Source organism: Pseudochaenichthys georgianus, chromosome 13, assembly GCF_902827115.2.
Source record: "Pseudochaenichthys georgianus chromosome 13, fPseGeo1.2, whole genome shotgun sequence".
Lineage (NCBI taxonomy): Eukaryota > Metazoa > Chordata > Actinopteri > Perciformes > Channichthyidae > Pseudochaenichthys > Pseudochaenichthys georgianus.
This window is the reverse complement of record NC_047515.1, coordinates 24,234,137-24,256,052: the sequence shown is the minus strand read 5'-3', so window position 1 is coordinate 24,256,052 and position 21,916 is coordinate 24,234,137. Positions and strand designations below refer to the sequence as shown.

The window sequence follows — 21,916 nt, the reverse complement described above, 5'->3', positions numbered from 1 at the left end:
ATTTTACTTCCCAAATCAAAACTTGATGGTGAGGTCATAAATCAAAAACGTGGGTAATTTGGGTAATTTTGTTAAAACATATTATTGGTTTTCAATTATATAGCCTAAACATTAATCTGTTGGTTATTTGCAATCAAGTGTCAGAGGTAAACGAAACTACCGGATTATTTTAAGATCACATTGTCATCGCTCATATCTGTCTTTCTATCTCCTTATATTATCAGGAAGTTAGGAGAATAGAGACACGAGTAAGACTCTGCAAGAAAGTTAATTAACTATGAACTCACTATTGGCTATCACATTAGATAGTAAGACTATATAAAAACTCAAGGGGTTGTGGTTTTTGGTTGGGAACAGATGCACTTTTACGCACTCCGTCTCCAGCCCACACAAGCAGCGCTTTTTACGCACATGGATATTTGACTCCTCAGTCCTCCGCACGATGTCAAACGCCAGAAACCCGCGTTATAGGAACAAGCTGTGTGTGATTCATTTGTCAGTTTATTTCTCCTTGGAAACATGAAATGACCAACTCATTGATGATTTCAGCGGAATTTGCTTAGACTTTATTTCCCCATTCCTTCAGATACTTCATCTCTCTAAGCGGGATTTATAACAGGGTTTACTTGAACATCTTCGGTATCTGAGGATATACATCTATGTTAGGGGCAAATCAAAAGGAGATGATGGCGTTCTCGTTGTTTTACGCGCTGTGCATGTGGATAAGTTTAGTCTGTCCTACGCGGGGAACAGGGTTTGTTTATCACTTTCCGGGCATCACACTGCAGCGGCAGCGCATCAAGTCGGAACAAAGTGGCAACACTGGACCGCCAGGTACCGGAACCAGAATCCAACTCAGGTGAGCAGTACATCTGTTTGTAAAAAAATCTCTAGCTCTATTAAATTGTCCCATTGATTATGGTTTTTCCATGTTCACATCGACTATTAGAGTGTTAAACCCTGTTTAATTTGTATTTTTAGGAACTGGTGTCAGTATACTGTTTCCAGAACAGTGACCTGTCAGGTGCACAATGGGACACACACCACTGTGCAGAGAGTGTTACAGGGCTGCCGGTGGCCGGGACCTTGTTCCAAGGTCATCAGGTGAGTCGTCACACACCTTCAGCCATGTCAGCTCTTTCAGTGTCTGTGATGCTTAAACATTATTTTTTCCCATGAATATAGAGAGTTGTGGGGAAAGATTTAGTGGAAACACTGCTATGCCACATTGTCACCCTTTCTTTGAATGTTTTGGTATTGGTCTTTTAGTTTTTAAATATATTTTTGGGGCCAGAGAGACAGATCTGTCATATAGACAGATGCATTCCACTTTTACTTTACAAAAGCATTATCAACACAATCAAGTGAAATATTTGATCTCCCCCTCTTCCATGTTGTTCCAAAAAATATCCATTATTACTTAATGCAGTGCTTCTCAAACTTTTTTCAGTAATACCGCCTTTGAAACATTTTCTCAGCCAAGTACCCCCTGACCGACCCCGAACATTTTTGATAGAAAAAGCCTAAATAATTATAATAGTGATGTTCCATCAGTGTGTGATTTATTAACTCCTTCATGCATGAATTACAACAAACTAAGCATATTTTCATCTTTATGCATGAGACCGGAAAAAAATTAAAACAGATTTTTCAATTGAAGTAATATATGTTTAACAAACCAATGAACAAATTGATTATGCCAAAACTATAAAATACAATACACACATTTGACATGTTTATATGAGGACCCCCTTGGTGGTTCTAGGAATATTTTATATACAATTGTGTTTTCTATTTAATTTATTGTACTAAGATTATTTTTGTAATCCTGCGTGGTGTTTTTTAATTAACCTTTTTCTTTTGAATCTCACGTACCCCCTGCAGTACCCCAACGTACCCCTAGGGGTCTGCGTACCCCCATTTGAGAATCACTGATCTTAATGGATCCATATATAATATGTTGCAGATTTATGTCCGTGCATTTGTATGTGTATACGTGCATGTGGCTACAATCCATGTCCCTGTGCTGTTGTGCAGCTACAGGACGGTGATCAGGCCATCCTTCAAAGTTGCCTACAAGCAGGTGACTGCACTGGAGTGGAGATGCTGCCCAGGGTTTGTGGGAGAAGACTGTCGTGAAGGTGAGTTTCTGATCTATGCTCTCTTCTTTTTGTCTTTTACGAGATGTAGGGGATAGTGTGGTTGGAGAGTAAATCTCTCAAAGACTGAAATGAAGGCCATGTGTTTTGCCCTAACCCATCTGTATCTTTTTAGCAGCTTTACCCACATCAGTGCGTTGTTTAATGTTTGGTGGTGTGTAGTCGGGTAGCTTGCTAATGGTGCTTCTGTGCAGCAGTTGGCCATTTGATATCATTGTAAAGTAGTTTGGATTTGACATTGCAAGCCTGTTTTGGATTACTGTAGTTTTGGGAGAAAGGATGGCAGTAAAGCAACAGTTGAAAGAGATTCTCTACCCTGTGGTTTTGTACCTTTTCTTTTATGGTCGTGCATTAAAGACACTTCTGTGTCTGGAAGGAGGATTAGAATCACTTTTGTTTCCCTCTGTATGTATTTCTTTCATTGTGTATGTACTCCCTGTTAACCACAGACAGAGGCAGTTCTCTGTCCCTCCCGATATCGTCAGTCTAAAATATGAATGAAAAAGTCTAAGAGGAATGTCCAGCTGAGCCGCTTGTAAAATGGGAGGCATAGTGTTGGTCTCATGATGGGCAGAGCTGCTCCTTGATACCACAGACCCGCAGACTCTAAGCCCAGAAAGAGCAACATTTTCATCCAGGGAACACAATCTGCCTGAAGAAACAGACTTTCAGGGTGGATGAAGGTCTAGGGTTGGGCCCATAACTCTGCTCTTTACATAGCTATACATTTATAAACATGTGTCCACTGCTCAAAACCACATTGACAAGCATGTTTTCACTATTTAGTTTAAACATTGTGGAGGCCCGTAAAACTGTTGAGGCTGCTTTGGCTTATAGTCATTTGAACAGCTTTCTTTTTAATATGATATAGTGAACACAGCAACTTGGGGGGTGGGGCAATGCAGCACTTTTTGTGTCATTGAAAAGCACTCGTCTGATGTTTCTACATTTGCCCAACATTTACCTCTATGAGCAAGTTTTTCTTATTGGCCATAATTGCCACACCTTGTTCCATTTTGCAAAATGATTCAGTGTTGCACTTGGAGGGCGAAGATTTACCGCAAGTTAAAAAAACACACATCAGTACTAATGGAATAAACATAGACATTATTACAAAGCCTTTGGAAACTATTATTTTGTGCAGCCATGGATTATTTGACTCAAAGATTAACAAATAACTGCATCCACAGAGTCTGTACCGCCAAAGATTATGGTTCACTTGAGTCCACAGTGGTTGCAGGAGTGTGAAGAAGTAATCTGGCAGTTTATTTTATATTTGCTGAGATTAATTTGCAACTCCTAATGGCTCTAAAGCACGAGGAAAATTACCTCCATATGGAGAGACAGAAGGCCACATTTGGCTCTGCGAAGAGACCTGAAAGACAGAGGCTGATGTCAGCGACAGTCTGCCTCACACCGAGGCGAGGAGGGGGAGCTGGCAGTGTGTCGGAGGGAGAGAAGGTGAGGACACAGAGGGGAGAAAGTTAGGACGAGTGCACAAGAAACGACAAGGTGTTAGAATTGGCAGTGCAGAAACAGCTCTGTAGCAAGAGAAAAAGCAGACAAGAGAAGAAGTGAATATAATAAGGAGTGTTTCTGTCCCACAAGGCTCCAGCTGCTACAAGCTGCCCAGACAGCAGCAGAGCAGAGAGCCGGCTCTGTGGGAAAGTGGCCCCTGCACTGAGATGAGCATGACACTCTTTCATGAGGTCTTTGTAACATACGTGACCATGCTAAAATCAGGCCACAGCTCCGGTTCTCCCCGTGTAACCTCAGTATAACAAAAATAGGTTAATAATGGATATCAGGACTTTCTTTGAGGGAAGCTTAAGTAGTTTATAGAACCTATGTCATTTTCAGTACATTTCTTCCTCAGGGCTTTGATTTCTGGAGAGCTGTTACATAGAAGGGAGGGTATGACAGTTGTGATATTAAGTCATGCTTCATATTTAAAACAGTCTGAGCGTCTTTCCAGCATTTCATAAAAAAATCCCTCTTCCTAGAATCAATCAGTCAAATATGAAGATGAAGATATACTTTTGTTTAAATCAGCTTTTAAGGAAAGAGAGACATTTTTGGGAAATACGCTGAACTGCTTTCTTGTTGAGAGTCCACCCTTATGTCTAAACTACTTCAGCAGCTTAGCTTAGCATAAAGTCCTCACAGAAGTCTTTGCTCCTGCCCAAGAGATGGTCATAACTTTGAATATGACCATATACTGGCTGCTAATGTTTGCTTATATTTACTTCACAATCATGAGTGGTGCCAATATTCTCATGTAACTCCCAGCAAGAAAGCAAATAAGAGTATTTCCCAGCATGTCAAACTGAACTATTCCTCATAGCGTGGAGAATTTTGTTTGGAAACATAGTTCTGTGTTTGTGCATTCATCCTTTTGTCTTTATGTCACTCAGCCAGCACTGTACATGCAGCCCTGTGTAGCAGAATATTGAGCCCGCTGTTTTACCAGAGCCTTAACCAATGAAGATGACATCACCCAGGCTTTAGTTTGATGAAGCTCTGGCTCCACTTCAGAGGCCCCTGAGGCCCTCTGAGACGTAGACACATGAAGAAGGCTGGAGTCAAAGTTAAGTCAGTGTAAGCTGAGGAGATGCTGGTTTCTCTCACCTCCTCTCACACTCATGTTTTCTTACCCTTGAGACCCTGAATCATTTTCTGCCCAACCATAGTGTCCTTTGATTTTCCTACCACCCTGTAGAAAACGGCCATTTATGAAGGTGACTTTGAGCACAAGAGTAGTTTGTCTGATAAGGGACTTCTATGATTTAACTTCTAAACTTCATTTCATAAAGGCAAAATTGTCTCTGGTATCAATGCAATAGAGTTTAGGATTCATGTTTCTGGCTTTCTCCCTGAAAATTATATCAAATGGATTTTCACGGTTTTATCAAAATGTAAAACATTTACACAAATAGTCGATTAATCGATCATCGACAGAAAAATGGTTGAGCTACTATTTTCCCTTTCGAATGAATGATTCAGTTAATATTCTGAGCAACAAACACTGTCTCCCTGCAGCCTCCCGTATGTACACGTTCTGCTTTTAGTTTTCTGTGATACTAAACTTAAAATGGTCGTGTTTTGGACTGTTGGTCATGCAAGCGACGTGAATGTCTTCCTGCACTTCAAGAAATTGTGATGCACATCCCCCACTATTTTCTGACATGTTCACAGCCAACGATTAACCTAGCAAATCATCTTCAACAAAGACATGAGTTGCAGCTCTTAAAATGTTTGACATTTTGAAACCGCTTATTTTAGATTTTCACAGTTGCTTTTCACCTTCAGAAGTCCTCTAGAGTGTTCCCTGAGTTAATGTGTGCTTCTTGTTTAATCATGGAGTTAACTTCAGAGCCCTTAAGGCCACACTGGTTGCAAAGCTTGCATTTTTCTGTGTTTGCTAATGGAAAGTACGTGTTTTTCTGAACCCATTTCGTTGACACCCTGACCCGTCAATAGTTCTGACAGGCTGGTCTATGCTCGCTGTGTACAGTGCATCTCAAGATTTACATTTAGCTTTCAGCAGAGTTGTGCTAACACATGACGGCATGGAACACATTGGAGAAATGTGTTCATGATTTTCTCTGCTGTTGGCCCATGCCCCTTTCTCCCTGCTCTGTCACAGCATCACCCATCTACACACATGATCATATTCACAGGAGGGATTGTGGGAAACATATGGGTGTGAGGGAGACTCATCTCCAAACAATAAGCACTGGGACCTCCCCTGATGGAAGCAGCAACCTTTGCTCTTGTGCAAAAGCTCAGGAAAATACGTTTAACACAGTTTCATGCAGGGTGCCACGGCAAAGGATTTTCATTTAGTGAAGTTAATGATGAATTTCATTAAAGAAGTGAAAAGGTGAAAGTTCATTATGTGCAAATGTGTTAATGCTAGAGCTATGAAGCTTCTAAAGTCCCTGTTTCCCCTCTGCAGCTGCATGAGGAGGAAGTGTATTAAAACCCTTTGTTGAAGAGGTAATCTAGAACACCAGCTATATTCATATTTCAAAGTATTCTTCCATTTTTCCATTTCATCACGTGGCAGGCCTTTGCTCTTTTGACCTTGCTTTTTCTCGCCACTGTGGAGCTCTTTATCTTTTATGCTCCTTACCGCTTTCCACTTATCTTACTTCCTATGTCCTTTAGATCTACTGCTCTCGTTTCCTTGGAGTAAAGTGATAAAACAGCGCTGTATCCCACATGTGCTCCTTCAGAATGTAACCTCAGTGGAGTGAGGATGTGACTGATGTCTCTGTTACAGCCCTAGTTGTGCTGAAATAAAGGTCAAACGGTACCCTCTGACCTTCTGGGAGCTGATCTGCCTGATGGATGACGCTCTGTTCATTCTGCTTCTGTGGTTTCTCATTTCTGTCATCAGCTTATCGTTAGGTCCCTCTGTATATCTGTCGGCAACTCCACACATCTGTTTATGCTGAGCTAAGCAGGTATAGTTCCTTAAAGAGTTCCTGAGGTCAATGAGAGCCACATGTGTCCATGAAGGTTGGTGCAAGTACATTTTTGCTGTCAGTTGTCGAGACAGGCAAGAGAAGTGAAGAAACAAACCACTATTGATTGTGGTGGCTTCTTTGATCAACACTAGTGCTAAGCTGTGCACAAAATACAAACAGCACAAGACTACAGCCACCCCTCTTACCTGGAGGCAACATGGCGTTGAGCCTGATGGCAGTGTTAATATGCGGGTATATAACCATAAATAACAAAATAAACATTTACGTTTTACTACAGCTTGGCCATTGCCACTTTACGCCACTGGCCAGTGCGATGTTGTGGATAATGTGATCCCATACACCATAAACCAAAAAAGAAGAGACATTTGAACCTGATGATATAGCGCTAGAGGAAAAGTAGGAATCACCTGATTCACCCTGATGTTAATATCCCTGCAATTTCATGGGACAATAGTTAAGTCAGTGGATCACACAAGTCATTGGGATTGATCCTATTGGGATTGTAAATGTTGGTAAAACATTAAATGAAAACCACACGTGTCCATTCAAAATAGATTTTTTTTTTAAATAAAAACCTCTTGAGCAAATCAGAACATTACTAATAACCAATCATAAAGTCTTGCTTGCTTCAAATGTCTCCACAACTTCAATAGTCTCTGTATGCTCCAACCTCATAAAATCAGAGCTAATAGAGAATTCTTTAGTTTTAGTTTTCATCTTGTATCTCCGATATTCCAAATATAACTTGTAAGCAGCAATATTCCGCTGCTCTTCTTCTATCCGTTAACCAAGCCTTCATTATCTTCCATTTTTAAATGTTATAAGACACCACTGCATATAAACCTCAAACATGTTACCCTTATGTCAGCCGATCACTGTGCGATCATCTCTCTTCAGTTCACACAACATCATCTCATGTCGATGACTGAATGTCTGTGATCCAGCAGGGCCCCACATCTCTGACCATGACTGATGTGTAGCTAGTGTGTCTAAGCACAAGATCAGCATAATGGGATGAGTGAATGAATGCTGGTAATGAGGGAATGACAGAGAAATTAGGTGTGTTCTCAGATTGGAAGGGATTCAGTTAATCATTGTTTCCTGACCACGCCTGTTCTTTAGCAGCATTTTGTGAGGAGGAATGTGAGATTATTAACGACACGTCATTGTGGTTTTGTAGTCCATTATTCTGTCATCGACTGTTTCTTGCTCTGCGTGAAATAATGGCATAGCACTTGGGAATGGCATAATTCCCAAGTGCTTCTTGCTTGCAAAATGTTGCAAATATTTAATTTAAAGAGATGGTGTGTGGCCTGCTTGTCAGCCGGCATCATGGTGAAAAATGCAAAATGGTCCCACTGTGGACCAGACAGCAGAAAGAAGCTCAGTTTACCATCCTGCACCATGTGATTTAGTGAGTGAGATAATATGCTACTGTAGGAGTTTGTGTGTATGTGCATGTCCATTTGTGTATGTGTGCCAGTGTGTGCCTGTGTGTGTGTTTGTTTTTGTATCTGCTTGTGTGAGTGTGTGTGTTCCTTGCCAGTTGTTCTCCATGCCAGCAAAATCTGACCACTTGCTGGCTGGGGCCGACACACAACAGGCTCCTGGGACACAGCCAGTTCTTGGAGGCCGTCTGTGGTCCACACACACACACACACACACACACACACACACACACACACACACACACACACACACACACACACACACACACACACACACACACACACACACACACACACACACACACACACACACACACACACACACACACACACATATCGTCTTTGTTTTGGTTCCTCCGATGTTTAAATTAAGATTTATCTTAAGTTTCCAACCCTGTTTACACTCTTGTGTTTCGCCTGGAGGTTTGCTTTAGTCTCTCAGTTTTAATCGCCAGACTTAACAGTTGAGTTTATCACATGAGACTAATATTAGCTTTCCTTCCGCATCGTGTTATTTATGGACATCTAATCCTTTTGCATGGTACATTACCCCAGAAATCAGATATTTTTGTTAATTTCATTTTAAGTGATTTATGTATTTATGTCTGTGGTCATCCTAATAATGTTCCTTGTCTAATTTTTGCATTGGCTAATCTTTCATTTTAATATAAAAGTGCTCCTTTTATTGACAAATTAAATTGTCTTGAAGAGTTGAAACTCAAACCCACAAATCCTTCCCTCACTTCTCTAAGAAGCAGTAAAAGTTCCCAATTCTCTCTGTTTATTTGGCTTCCCACTAAAGACAACACAATCCTGAATCTTTCCCATGAGCTGAGCGCAATCCAAGAAAAATAACCCTGACTTATGTTGCCATGATGTAATTAAGGATCCAAACAGACTCTATAGCTGCGGTCCCGTTCTAAACATCAGCTCGAGCACAGCGGAAGTTTGGTTTTCTAACCCAACATAATTAAATTCCAACTGCAGAGAAGGAAAGCCTGCCCGCCACCTTCAGAAAAAAAGAAAAGAAACCTTAGTTGTTTTGCTCTGTTTCTCATTTATGTCAGTTTGACTCAGTGCTAGTGTTTTCCTGTGGTCTGTGTTTATGACTAGGGTTGCAAAGGGGTGGAAAGTTTCCGGTACATTTCCGGAAAGTTTCCATGAGAAGTTCAGCTGGGGAATTTTGGAAATATTCGATACAAAATTAAACAAAAAACATGAAATTTCAACAGATTTTTTTTATTTATTTATTTTTTAAAGTTCTAATTATTGTAGGGGGTGTGGTCTCAATAGCCATGCAGTGTGCTATGTGCTATGTGCATGTGATTGAGGAAAGGCATGGATATTCAAGTGTACTTGAATGGCATCTGTTTGTTTTAGTCAAGATTATGCTAAAATATACTTTCCCCAACTATATTTAAGTTCCCTATGAAGAGCCAACCATTTTGAAAATGGTTTGAAATTTATTCCCATAAATTCCCGTTTATTCACGTTAATTCCCATGGAAAGTTTCCATCTTTGAAAATTCCCGGAATTTTGCAACTATGACATATTACTTTATGGATGGTTTTACCTCTGGCTCTCTTTGGACAAATGATGAAGATTACACATGTTTGCTCATTAGCAGTAGAGAGTGGACATGGAATAGCATCACAAGTTTACATTTCTAAGGAGCAAAAATACATTATTGAGGAGGCAGCTTTTCTTATTTTCAGCATAGCAGCAACCAGACATGAAGTGTTTTCAGTGAAAGTACTGCACCATAAAGCTTGAGTGAGCATAGTCATCGGGTCAAAATCTCTGATATTTAGAAGGTAAAGAGTCGTGATGTGAGGTTTTGGATGGAAGTTATGGGATAGTCAAAGTTCTTACAATTCATCAAATGTTGGACATGAACTTTAGTACCAGATTTGGAAGCAAATCATGTTGTGGCAGAAATGATGAGCGAAAAGGCAGATGAGGGCAGCCCGGTGTGTCTTAGTTTTATTACCGCGTCACAAAGAGATCAACACAGCAACAATACCAAGAGCCTGTCCATTATAAAAATGTCACACTTATATAGGTTGCCCCCCCCCCCCGGCATACGTAATTTAGTATGAGTTACATAAGATGCAAAACTGTCATAACAATCCTGAAAAGGACATCCAACCACCATAACAAGCTTGGATGTCATGACCTGACCTCATATCCTGTTATCTTCATGAACTCCGGTGGTCATGACGACAACAGGTTAACAGGCCTGTTCCTCCTACTGTAAATAGCTTGTGTAACGTTGACTTGTTCAGTACGGGTAAAAGGGAAATACAAATGCCAACAATTGTAAATATGTTTCACTCGATATGTATCTGATGGTGGTTCTTGCACAGGGATTTTAAATGTGGAGATTTATTCCTCCTCTCAGGCAAAGCTTAGAGAAAGGCATCTTCTCGCCCCTCCTCAGTTTACTTTCTTAGTTTTGCCCACTTTCCTGGATGCCTATGGGATAATGATATGTTATTTAATCCCATAGGCACTGTACGATTGAGCAAAGATGCTGTTTGGCATAACTTCTGATTACATGAATTACATAAAAAATGGTCTATTCTAAGGAAGTAATCAGTTTCTGCCTCTGGGAAAGTAAAACAAACTGAAATTCATTAAATTCACTACTGTTCTTTAATTTATCTCTTTAAATTAATCCCACACATTTATGTTATTCTATCTTCTTTTGATAACTAATGTAATGTTTCTTCACAGTTCAAAGCCCCGCTTCCCACTTTCAAAATATTTGCATCCGAGGAAAAGGTAGGGGATCACCAAAGTCAATGGTTTATCCCCAGGGCAACATGTTATGTTCTCCAAATGTTAAAACAGTCCACAACAGATAGTTATCAAAATATTACCAGAGAACAACAAAGTCAACCTATTAGTGGCAACAAAGGAAAAGTCAGGGGATCACAGAAATCATCAGGACTAATTCTCTGGGAACAATGAATGTCTTTCCCAAAGTGCATAACAACCCATTCAAAAGATGATGTTGTTTCAGTCTGATAATTAGAAGTAGATTCTTCCAGTAGATAAACTGCTAGCTAGGCTAACATCTGTATGTCATCACAGAGTAACTGTTGTTACACATCACAGATTGATCGACTGTATATAACAGAGAGCGTGTGTTACACAGGGTGGAGATTTCCTCTGGGCTGATGATGAATAACTGTGAGGAGATGAAGGCACATCAACTCATCACTCGCCTCACATTGTATAGACTATGATTGCCCTCAGTTTTGCTGTTGTGCTGTTATGTCTTCTCTAAAGGAACCTCAGCGCAGTCAGACACAACAAACTCATGAGGGGTCATTTTGGCCTCAGCGGTTGAACAGCTCTGTGTTTGGTTTGATGAATCCTCAGGAATGTGTTTTCGGGTCGAGCTGTTGATTGTTGTTTCCGTTTGTGGCTGTGCTCCGGGGGAGAGTCAAGATTTTTTTTTCTTTTAAAGCTTTGAGAAACCACAACCATGCAGACCGATACACCACTGGACTGGATGTTCATGTAGAGACACAGACATGGCACATACTTTAACCCTGTGCTATTCCAGTGAAGCAGAAACCTCAGCAGCTGCCATTAGTACCCTCTGTCCTGCGGTCAGTGAAGCTGATTTAGGCAAACCAGAGCTGTTTGGGTCATTTTTGTTGTTTGTTATCTATAAACACCAGTTGTTCCTCCCTCTAGGTATCCCTGCTATGACCACAATGTGGGTGGTGCCCACATTGACAGCTGACATTCCTGACTTCTTATGAGCCATAGACCAGAGGAAGGCTCATATTTAGAACAAATACTGGGTTTTTACATTATGTGCTATTCTGTGTTTTGGATTTTGGATTACAGCTCATGTAAAAGATCCAAAATTGCAGCACAGCGCGGAATGTGTGCGTGTCAGTGGTTTAGTCGTAGCTCGAACGGTATCATTTGTGAGCAAGTTCACCAAAGTGGTCAAAAGAGAACATGACAAGGAAAGCAACTGGCAAACAGGCAGTTTAACAAGGTCCAACACATCTTTCTGTGCTAACTGCAAAATAGATACAAAAAAAATAGCATATGCAATGATAAGTGTTAATGCTAATTCTTAAAGTAATACATCTGACAGTATTCATTGGTTTGCTTATTTTCAATTAATGCTTTAACTAACCTAAAATAACAAGGCATCATACTTACAGACTTTGCTATCCTTCCTGTGGCACTTCACTTTTAACCCATATGGTCTTTAAACAATCTTACATTTAACTTGCAACAATCCTAATACAGTGTCAATGTTCGTCATGATGAAGGACAGTGTCACCCTGTTTAACTGTGTTTTCATGTGTGTTAATTCATTTTAACCAAGAAATATCAGCCTTTTTGAAAACCCAGACAATAGACAAATAGAATGTTATGAGACATATTCATTGAACATACTTTCTTAAAGAATGTCTATAAATCAGACGTTTGGAAATGGCTGTGAAAATATTGTGTGTTTGTTTGTTTGTGCTTCCCTGTGCTACACACCATTAATTGTATAAGTACCCATGGGAGGGTGTGAGTGTGGGCGTGCAGGCATCACTGTTAGTGGGTAGACTGATGAACAACGTGCAGAGTCAGGAGAGAAGCAGGTGTGCACCAGCCTGAGAGAGAGAGAGAGAATTTCGTGAGAGGTCTGATAATATTTATTCTGTGAGTGTTTGACATGATTAATGGAGGAATTCCTAATTAATTAATGGGTCTGGTTAGATGGACATCATTAACGTGTATGTTGGCTTGCACTGCTCGGTGTGGGATAGATAGATACTACTGATGGTGCCAGGATGAAAGAGACAAGAAAGGAAAGAGTCAGAAGGAAAGGAAAAGACGGAAGAAGACGGAGAAGAAGTAGCATTTATTCCTGATAACTAAACTCGTACTTTTCTGTCTTTCTTTCTCACAGAATGTTTGAACTGTACCAGTTTCACAGACATGAACAGCAGAATAAATGCCATTGAATCAAAGGTAAAGACGAGCTGTCATCATCCTATATGATATTTGAAAACAAAAGATTGTAAACCTATTACTTATAAACACCAGAGTGCAGATGTGTCTGAAATGTGCTACTGTTGTTTCAGATCCAGCTGTTAGAGGAGGAACGTGTAACCCTGCCAGTCAGCAGTTCACCAGAGGGCTCAACGGACAACGAGGTGGACGGACCCCAACCCACTCCCATCGGACCTCCATCGCACCTGCCACCAGGTGCCAAGGCATCACAAGACTGTGTTGTTGAGATTTGGAACAGATGTTTAAATGTATTTTAAAGAAAGGCACACAAAAAACAACTAACAAATACAAACCAAAAAGTAATCCTGTTGACATCTTTATGTCTGTGTTTTTCATGAATTAACAGTAAATGCACTTTCAATAATCAGAGACATTTAAAGAAAGAGTTAATTGCCATTATACTGTGCATATGGCACCCTACAACCAATAATCATATTTTAAATTATGGAGCATAATATTGTGGGGCCAAAGTCCAACATATACATCCTTACTGGATTTCTGGCTGGTTGTGCTTGTTTTGAAGAGGATCAACAACATTCTTTAGATTATAACTAACTACTCCTGAACACTTCCTCCCTTAACAAGTAAAACTGATTTTGTGTGTAAAGTGTATGGAGTGCACCTTCTAAGTCTGAACTGTTAACATTTTAACACTGAATTTAACTCTGAATGTCTTGTTCTCTCCTCTACCAGGAGGCAGAGGACTCCCGGGGCCCATCGGACCACCAGGGCCTCCAGGTTTTGTAGGACCCCCAGGTCTGGCTGGCAGAGCAGGCCTCTCTGGACCCATCGGTAAAATATAACTATACTTTTTTCCTCATCTGCTCATTTAAAACAATTGACAAAAAGTGTGTTTTAAATGGGGACATATAAGGAGAAACACCATTTGTTAGTGCATGCAAACATACATTTTAAAATGCCTGCCACCCACAAACTGTGAAATAATACAACCTAATCAGTTTTTTTGTGAACTACCCCAATCAGAAAACATGAGATTTACCAAACCATTCATATTAAGGTCCTCTTCCAATGTTTCATTGAGGCTACCTTTGCAGATGTGCAGCATATTGTTCTGGCATACCAATCAGAGCAGACAGAGTTTTTCTCAAGGGGGGGCTTTAAGAGACAAGAGCCACATTGGAGCTTTTCTTAAAGAGGGTGAATACAAGCATATTCAAACAGACAGTATGAGCAAGGAAAAGTGTTTATTTTAACATTATGATGTTCAAAAATGTTCTAGTATAAACCTGAAGTAACGCATTATATGTCCCCTTCAACATGATTGATTGATTGATTGATTGATTGATTGATTGATTGATTGATTGATTGATTGATTGATTTGTATTTCCTGTTCAGGACCAAAAGGTGAGAGAGGTCAGGCAGGCGTTATCGGTCTCCACGGCCCTCCTGGTCCCCCAGGTCCTCCGGGGCCGAGCTCCACTCCTGTGCGAGTGCGTGGTGACGTTTTTCACGTGGAAAATCAAGGTGAGCGACCTAATCCAACGCATAATGATATCATGACTGCCCTTTCTGTTTATCTTATCTTATTCGTTTTGTTTTATTTGATTAATTTTTTTTTTTTTTTTTTTTTGCCTGTCCTTGTTTGTCTACCCTCCCCCGACTGTAAAGCGTCTTTGAATTTGAGAAAAAAGCTATGTAAATATAATTTATTATTATTATTATTATTATTATTATTATTATTATTATTATTATTATTATTATTATTATTATTATTATTATTATTATTATTATTATTATCACTCTTTTCTAGTAACTCTGAGCTAATTTGTTCCAGGTGGCCTTAAATGACATATCTATACACACACGGTTGAATTCTGACACAAGAACAATTGTAAAACCATTCAAGCATTCCGTTTTTGGTTTGTCTGAGTTGATGCCAAAACCACAGGTCCATTTTGATGAATCATATGCTTCACCAGTTTCTAACATATCTCATACATTATGCTTATACTGTTGTCCATGCAATCATTCTGTCAGGCAGAACATGAACCCAGGCCAGACGCATTTATATGGAAAAATAATTCAAAAGGGGCACAAGTGGAAGCACCGAGCATATTGGAGCTGTTACCAAGTGTTTAAGTGAGCAATATGTGTCTTTAGCTTTCAGCGAGAGACTTCAATTGGTAATGGAGAGAGTATTGTTTCTATGCAGGTCTGGCATACATTTAGCTTGATTGTTTCCGTGTGTTGCTTCCTTTATCCCTGCCACCAACAATGGAACCAAATACTCGCTGCACATAAACCACAAGATTAGCTCAGGTTATTTAAAAAAAGAAGAAGATTTAAATAGTACATTATTTTGACACCATTTCTATTATTCTTATGCAATTTAAAACAGCTTCTCTTGATTTTTGTATTGTTTTAATCTGATAGGGATGAGGCAATTTAATTTATACAGAGAATTAAACTAATGTACTGCACAGAGTTCATTGCTAATGCTAATGCTTATTAACTCTTGTACCAAATGGGTTTTTTACTTGTACAGTTTAGTTAGAAATATACAACTTTCTATACCTTAAGCCACTATACACAACAATCACCCACACATTACACAAATACATGTATGACAATCCACCAATACACTGTGGTTATTAACAGTACCATTTGCTGTAAATGGGTAGGCCTATAGCTACGGTTTGCTTTTAGCTAGCACTAAATCTTTGTCACAGACGATTTTATATCTGGAATAAATGGGATTTCAGACATATATAGAGTGTTAAACATGTATTAAAATCCAACTACACTTCATAATATTCATATATTTTAAAATATGTAAGAGCCAAGTGCATATCCCTCATATTAAAGGGTTTCCCCACAGGGAGGCAGTAGAAGTCTGTGCTATAATCATTACCTCATGAAGCACTGCTGGCTCTGATTAGGCTTTTGGCTGCATTTGCCTTTCTGAGCCCAGAACTGTGTCTGCGGCTCTGAAACTATGTCGATCTGGGTCTGTGGGACCATGTAAACTGAGGGGGGCCAACTGGCTGTAAATCAGGCCTAATTTGTAAGCTGTCAGCACAACAGTCTGCGTTTGGGGGAACAGGCCGCGGCCCTGAGCCAAAATCTGGGTTTTCTCTGAACGAGGGAGGAGATAGTCTGCCACTCATGTGGAGTTTCTCGGGGAGGCAGCCAGGCTGGAGGAGACTGTAACATTAGAAAATTAGTTCCAGAGGGAAATCTGCTCCTTCTAGACCCTTTCTGTGGACTGAAGCCATAATGTAACGGTGCTGTTTCAACACGAGGGGAAGATTGACTCTGAGCATATGTTAAAGTGGAGAGGAAGTGCGCTGTGGTCGAAAACGTTTTTTTTTTTTTTACCTACAAACATACTTTAAAACATACTGCATGCTGAGAACAAGGCATGACTTCCTCTTCCTGAATGAAGATATATCATGTTCAAGCATTTACCGCTCCATTAAATCAGACCTCTTTTGGATCTAACAGCTGTTCCTGTCACACTGGATTTAATCCTGCTGTTGACGGCTGATGAAACTCTGAAGTCTGACTCCTGAACCTTGATGTCTTAACTTTTTCTGAAAAAGAATCCCATACCCTGAGGTCATGCGGTTTGGGACCCCAAAAGTATAGGAATATGGAGAGATTTTGAAAGGAATAGGAATTCAAACCATGATTTGATTGATATGCATGTCTGACTCGAAGTAAATAAACCCTGCAAACAAAGTCTAACAGAAGAAGAGAAATATGTAGAATATTCAGATCCAGCTTGTGTTTCTTAATCGAAAACAAAGTGTGCCTTGAATGCATCACAGGTAAACACTATGTCACAGCTAGGAAACAGATACTCATTCAAGTATTTTGACACATGTGCAATTCAACTGTTGAGAGTGCATGCAGAGCATATAAATAGATGCTTACACACACTACATGGTTACATCCTTACATGGCCACGGGTCCTAGTGTGACCTTATTTTTTTTAAATTAATTTACATCTGCACCTTAAAGGTGGGGTAGGTAAGTTTCAGAAACCGGCTCGAGATACACTTTTTGTTATATTCCATGGAATGCTCTTAACATCCCGATAGCAATGAATATCTTAAGTGCTTTGACAAAAAACCCATATAAAAATGTCATCTGTCGAAGCCGTAATACTGTAAAAAGTACAACCAATCCATTTAGCCGGCCCGGCTAAACGGATTGGATGGCCTACCTGCCTGTCAGCCTCCCATCGGGGCACAAACTTATCTCGTGCCCTCATTGGTCATGTGCGCGTTCGTGTGTGTTGGAGGAGGGGCTCTGTGAGGAAGTGGCAGATTTTCTCCGGTTGTGTATTTTCAAATTCTAGCGATCTCGAGCCGGTTTCTCAAATTTACCTACCCCACCTTTAAGATGTGATCATATTACCCAAGAAGCATTTTTGTGCAAAGCGACATAGGGAAAGGACAGAGATAGTTTTGCTCACCAATAGAAGGCAAAATGTACAGTACACTGATGCTGGCAGATGAGTAATGTTTGGATCCAATTAATGAAAACATAGGTCATGCCAACATGTCCGTGTGTGGAGCACAACTATTGAGTGAGAGAGCAACAGGCAACAGGCAACAATGGAGATTGTTGGCCGGCTGCTATGTTGAAGCCGGTGAGTCACCACTGTGGATCAATGAAGCATTGATAAAGGTCATGTTTAATTTTAACTACTTAAAACCAGGAAATAGATTTTAATTTGACATCTGATTCATTCAGTTTTCTCCAGAGGAAAAGTTACATTGATAAAATAAAAGTATATTTTGGTAGCTGCACATTAAAGGTGCTGTGTGTATTGTCCAGCGACATCCTTCAAAGATACAGGGTGTAGCGTTTCCTCGTCACACCTGTTACGACCCTGGGTCGTTAGGTCATTTGTGTGGGAGTGGGACGAGTGGGGAGAGTACAAATGGTGTGCTGCGCCTAGGTTCCCCGAGACCTGGGCGTAACACACCCTCCTCCACCTCCTCTATGGCAATCTACTGATATGTTCAGTTTACTGAGTACATACAATAAACATTTGTAGTCATTAGTTATTAACGTTCTTTATTTACATCTAAACATGTTCTAAATGATAATCGGTGAATTCACCTCTTGAAGTCACAATGTTTTATACTTTTTTATCTGTTTTTATTTTTCATTTTCAACGGTTTCTGCCTTATGTTTTCCGCAAAGTTAATTCTTGAATTTTTGCTTTCATTTCAATTTTTTTAGAGACCCCCGGCCATCCTACTCTCCCTGTTCCTCAGATCGTAGTCGGGCCTCAGGGTCCAGCTGGTCCTGTCGGCCCCTCAGGTATGAATATAAGCTGTTTCCTGACCAGGTTGGACTTATATTGTGCGTATACATCATTTATGAATGTATACTGTGCCATGAGCTAGTTCATAATTAAAAAGTCGAGCTCGGCTTAAACTCACCAAGCTTAATTTTTAAGTCCTATTCAAATTAAAAGTCCTCAAACAGAAACGAGGTGCGCCAGAAGAAGAACAAGACACTCACCAATAACATACATGTTCTTTTCAACATAATAATAATATATTCTAAATTAAATTAAACTGAATGGATTTTTGACTTTCCAAAATAATCAATAAACATTTCGACCTTCATCCATCTCATTTGTGTTTGTGAATGACTCGACAGGCCCTCCAGGACTGAGAGGACCTGCAGGGATACCAGGCCTGCCGGGACAAGATGTGAGTATCTCAAATGTGTTGATCAATAATATATATACAAAATATGACTGGCATCATTAATTCACACCCTTTTTGTTTCATTAACATAAGGGAAAAGAAGGGCTCCAAGGAAGGCATGGGGATTCTGGACCTAAAGGAGATCCAGGGATAAGGGTGAGGCTGCTGTGACGGTCCTGTTATTGGATTAACTCGCTGACTGGACATATTTGATTCTAATTAACTATAACATGCATTTTGTTCTATATGCTTTAAATGGTCCTAGGCTAGGCTAGCTGTCAGGCAGTCTTTAACACATTAGAGGTGAACAAGCATTTTCTTCAAAGACCCTTGGACTAATCCTTTATCTCTCTTTCTCTCTCTCTCTCTCTCTCTGTCTTTCTCTATTGCATCTCTGTCTTTAGACCTGATCCTCTTTCTTTAGTAGCGTGATTAAAGATTTGAGATCTGGTGAAGAGGTGGATTAGCAGAGGGAGAGGGAAGGAGGACAGAACGCAATATGTTGAAATGTGTGTCTGTGTGAGCATGTGTCCAAAATAATTTCTTAATGTTTTGCAGGGGCCTTCAGGAGTGTCAGGCGAGCTTGGACGACCTGTAAGTATAAGGTTATTGTGTTGCATTGCACACACAAACACACAACACAGTAGGGCTGCTCGATTATGGCAAAAATCATAATCTCGATTATGTGGGTCAATAATTGTAATTGCGATTATTAAATGCGATTATTCATTGACTTTGAAAACATTAACAGTTGATTACCCTGAACTTTAAGTATAATTCAACTGAAAAACCAAAAAAAAATATATATATATATAAAAAAAAGTAGTAATAATAAAAAAATAATCGTTTTATTTCGATTACGTTGTTTTCGTAATCGTTGCAAGCCATAATCGTAATCGCGATTTAAAATAGGATTAATTGAGCAGCCCTACAACACAGAATATTACACCTACGACCAAAGTATTTTAAGAAAGGATAAAAACGTTAATGCAGAATTAGTACAAGTTGTATATTAATTTGGTTAGCAGAGGTCCTCAGGTATGAAATGAGATTGATAACACTGTATAAACCTCTTTATCTGTGTTGTTTTTTAAAAAAGTGCTTAAGGTAGCACTTTTTAAACAAATATGTCAAGACTGATGAAATCATTCTTTTGGGAACATTTAGTAGTTAGAGTTAGATTCGTTTTTTGTGAGTATTGTGAGGTGTTTTTAGCTTGTAATGTTTCTGAACAAACACACACCCTCTCTACATATCTCATCTATGCCTTATGATTGTACCTTTATTTGTTAAACCTGTGAATTAAATAAATAATTTAATTAATTAATGTTCTTCTACAAATTATTTCCAGGGAACACCAGGGCCAAAAGGAGAGCCAGGAGAGGGTTTGAGGGAGGTAAGGGGCATGATTTCCTTTCCCTTTTGAGCTAATTTCAAAAACATTTTCCTTAACTTAACACACTTTTCAGGGTGAGGCCATGCAACAGCTCAGGGAGGCCCTGAAGATCCTGGCTGAGAGGGTCCTGATCCTGGAGCACATGATAGGCGTTCATGGTGAGGAGAAAAACAGATGGAGGAAAACGTTTTTCCAGGCCCCATTTTGAGGAAATATGCTTATCCATTTACTGGTGGGGAGATAGATGAGAAGATTGATACCACTTTCTCTGTGAAATATGCCTTAAGCCATAGAAATAGAAGGAGAGTGTCCCAGCATAACAGGAGGGTCAGAGAGCGACGGCCATTTTTATTTGTAGCAATACCAAAGCACTGTGACCAATTCACAAGATATAACGTGGTGAGATTTGAGAGGTTCTGCTAGGATGATTGATTACCTTCAGACAGATCCAGGCACTTGTTTCCAGTATTGAACCAGGAAACAAATAAGCTTGTTACCCAAATAGTAAAACCATTCCTTTTGGGAGGTTTTTGAAGAAGATACATTTCAGGATGTTTTTTGTCTTTCATGTCTTACAGAGAACTCTGAAGGATCTGGATTCGGCAGCATTTCCGACCCCCTGTCTTTCTCAGCTATTAAGACAAAGCGCCTTCAGCCAGAGAAAACCCCTCTTCTGGCTCCAGTACTGGGGGAGAGACAAAGAAGAACTCCTCTTTAAGAGTATATTCTAATTGTGTATGTATGTGTATAATTGTGATGGATGAGGCAATTTTTTCTTGACTGGAACGCAGAGTTTTTGTTTATACCATGTTTCTTATATTATCACAGTTTATTGTCCCATTATTGCATCTTTACAGCTGTAAAAACAGAGAGATGTTGAGCATTTCATCAACAGGAAAGGCTTTATTGAGCCTTTTTGACCCTATTGCTGCATAATCTTCTAATCTACTTAACCTTAGCAGTATCACTTGTTCAAATGTCATACAATAAAATGTTATTTCATAAAATGTTATGATGGTTTTGGCATATCTCTTTCCTCAGATAAAAGACTGTCTACTAAACACATCACTTTCCTTGGCTGATGTTGCAAAAACCCTCCGGCTGCGCTTTGAGTTCTCGAGAGCTGGACCGAAAATATACTATTTAGTGTCAAACACATTTTTGGAGCAACCTCCGGGTTCATCTTGTGTTAGCCTGTCAAACCTATTTCTTCCTTTCTCTTATTTCTGTCTCTGTCTAGTTGCTCTGCCTTGTTAAAACTGAGGTAATACACAACAGACTGCCAAGGATATCTGCTTAAAATAAAGTTAGGCAAAATGAATAGCATCTGGATAGCGCACATCTGGAAATCAAACGCAGGAGTTGCTGAAACCGCAAACCCTGCTCGGCTCCAGTGCTGCTGACTCACCGATGGAGCACTAAACAGGATGACTTTGACTTCTTCATAAACTGCCTCTGAGATTTGTTTCCTAGCTGATATGATTATTGTATAACAAGTCTCTCAGACACCAAGCCATACGTCTCTGAACAAAGCTTTGACAATGCATGATTTTCTTCATGACTTTTGTTTTAAATGTTAAAGAAATAATTTGACATTTTATAGAGTTGGATACAAAGTTTGATACCACTGTCATGTTTGTGTGCTGCACATAAAAGTGGAGCTAATTAGCTTAGCTTAGCAAACAAA

At 39.7% G+C, this 21,916-nt stretch overlaps 1 protein-coding gene across 1 annotated transcript; it reads left to right on the top strand.

Annotated features, from left to right (window-relative positions):
• The first annotated feature begins 346 nt into the window (after positions 1–346).
• Positions 347–21,916, top strand: col26a1 (collagen, type XXVI, alpha 1). Its single transcript, XM_034096796.2, has 14 exons — positions 347–859; positions 982–1,104; positions 2,038–2,141; positions 13,037–13,098; positions 13,212–13,335; positions 13,834–13,932; positions 14,497–14,625; positions 18,358–18,438; positions 18,784–18,836; positions 18,927–18,989; positions 19,392–19,427; positions 20,185–20,229; positions 20,303–20,387; positions 20,808–21,916. The coding sequence occupies exons 1-14, from the start codon at positions 660–662 to the stop codon at positions 20,945–20,947; spliced, it is 1,344 nt and encodes a 447-aa protein (XP_033952687.1). The 5' UTR covers positions 347–659; the 3' UTR covers positions 20,948–21,916.

Excerpts from the sequence above, each read along its gene's own strand:
- col26a1 (XM_034096796.2), top strand. The coding sequence starts at position 660 with ATGTTAGGGGCAAATCAAAAGGAGATGATGGCGTTCTCGTTGTTTTAC. Across the intron at positions 18,439-18,783 it reads TGGTCCTGTCGGCCCCTCAG|GCCCTCCAGGACTGAGAGGA; the intron begins GTATGAATATAA and ends ATGACTCGACAG. Across the intron at positions 20,388-20,807 it reads GCACATGATAGGCGTTCATG|AGAACTCTGAAGGATCTGGA; the intron begins GTGAGGAGAAAA and ends CATGTCTTACAG.